The 1,846-nt window shown below is 36.9% G+C and overlaps 1 protein-coding gene across 1 annotated transcript; it reads left to right on the forward strand.

The window, feature by feature from the left end:
• Positions 1–818: 818 nt before the first annotated feature.
• Tsp_12694 (conserved hypothetical protein) lies at positions 819–1,791 on the forward strand (the record flags this gene model as incomplete). The annotated part of the gene is made up of 3 exons (XM_003367441.1): positions 819–913; positions 1,081–1,353; positions 1,669–1,791. Coding segments are annotated over exons 1-3 (491 nt in total), but the record flags the coding sequence as incomplete, so codon positions are not given.
• Between the last annotated feature and the right edge of the window lie 55 nt (positions 1,792–1,846).

The raw sequence follows: 1,846 nt of genomic DNA on the forward strand, positions 1-1,846 counted from the left end.
TGCACGTTTGCATTCATATTATAATATAAACTATAGTAGAGTGAATAATACCTGATATTCAGGGGTATGATAATGGTCAACTTTTGAAGAAGAATGTATTTGAGAAAGTGGAGTTTCTGCAAAGCCTTGCTGAAATAAGGGTCGGAAATTATAAATTTTTTGGTAATAACGTACCAGGAATTATATAGTATTGATGGGTTTCCTTTTTTTAATGTAAAACAAGGACTTTTCCATTTTCCGTTGCCCAATAAAGGCGAAATGTTTCCCATTGGCCAATCGGGGTTGGGGTAGGAATTTCAAAAAGCTTAAAAAATTATTTGTTCATTGGAAAAAAAGCTGTTGGAAAAATCAATTCGTTAATTGGCAGACCAACGGCTTAGGTGGTTTTTTTTTCATCACTGGTGGGACCAAACCTTTTATTTTCCTTTTAAATTTACATACGCTTCTTTTCATCTGAAATTTTGATGATTTTTAAATTATTAAGAAAATTCTTCCTATTCATTTCCATTTTCGTCAATGTTTGAAAGTAAAAAAGACAAACATTTAGAATTTTTTTAAAAAACTATACATTAAATAAAAACAAAAATGAAACAATATGCACAAATTAGAGGATTTACTGACATACGGATCAACTGATTAAAGATGCACATATATCCCCCCTCTTATTGCAATCGTCTACATCAAACTTATCAAAAGAGAATTCGACATCCACCAGATATGATGCGCATTTGTTTCGAACTAGTGAGGAAAAGAAAAAAATGAGCAAGTTGAAAATCGCAGACAGAAAATAGCAGTTGAAATTGTAAACAGTGCAAAAAATGACTGCATCACACGAAATATTTCAACATAACTCATATCACAAAAATTGTATCACATATGCCCTCATGCATAGTGCATCAGAAAAGCTGCATCAGTTGGGCTGATTTGGCAGGAATACCAAATCTGAATCTATTTTTTCCCTATAAAAAGTGTATAGATGATCAGTATAGCGCGCTGAAAAACAGAACACATTAGTGTTGTCCTTTGGAAAATCACAAAGGAGACTAGTCATTTGATCTTCGAATAAAAAAAATATTTCAGGAGCTTGCATGACAACCAAAAATCGGCAATTGTCGAACATGGAGCAGTTTTCGTTGCGAAATTTCTGCAAACCCTCTGGAGTGCCAATGAGAACGTCGCATCCCAATTCTGGATGACTTCCAACCAACTTCCAACACTCACTGGACATGGCACATCGGATGACCAAATCTGTGCAAATGGCCAAATCCAAACAGCGATGAAAAATTGCCGAAACAAAATTTGTCGACGGTGCAACAATCACTGCCTGGGGATTCATTTCACAGGATGCTGGCTGTTGGCCTTTTTCATTTTTTTGCTTCAAAAGCCAATTCAGAAGAGGCGCCAAAAACCCGAAGAGCCTGCCGGAACCCCTTGGGAAAGGATCGGTTTAATTTCTTCCAACACATTTATGTTGCTCAATGATACATTGCCCATCTGTCTGAAGATGACCATCCCTATATCTCAGGCCTTTCCTTATCGGGGAATGAAATCATTCGTGCAAAAATGTTTGCACTGATCCAATACTGCGGATGTACATCCGCTTCCTAGCTGCACGGTAACCTTAAAGAAAACATTGCACTTTGAAAATGAGACACGTCAACGTTTCAGGATGCGACACCTGCGACAATGTCACCCCGCTAACACAGCACAATCTCCAGATCGGCTGGACTTAGACATTCTACAAATTACACACTTTTTCGTCCGACTCTTTTTACAATATGCCAGTGAATTGTATGTCGATTGACACTTTCGAACTATTTATAAATTTTACAAATTCCCATCCTAC

Source organism: Trichinella spiralis, assembly GCF_000181795.1.
Source record: "Trichinella spiralis strain ISS 195 chromosome Unknown Scfld4275, whole genome shotgun sequence".
In the NCBI taxonomy this organism is placed as follows: Eukaryota; Metazoa; Nematoda; class Enoplea; order Trichinellida; family Trichinellidae; genus Trichinella; species Trichinella spiralis.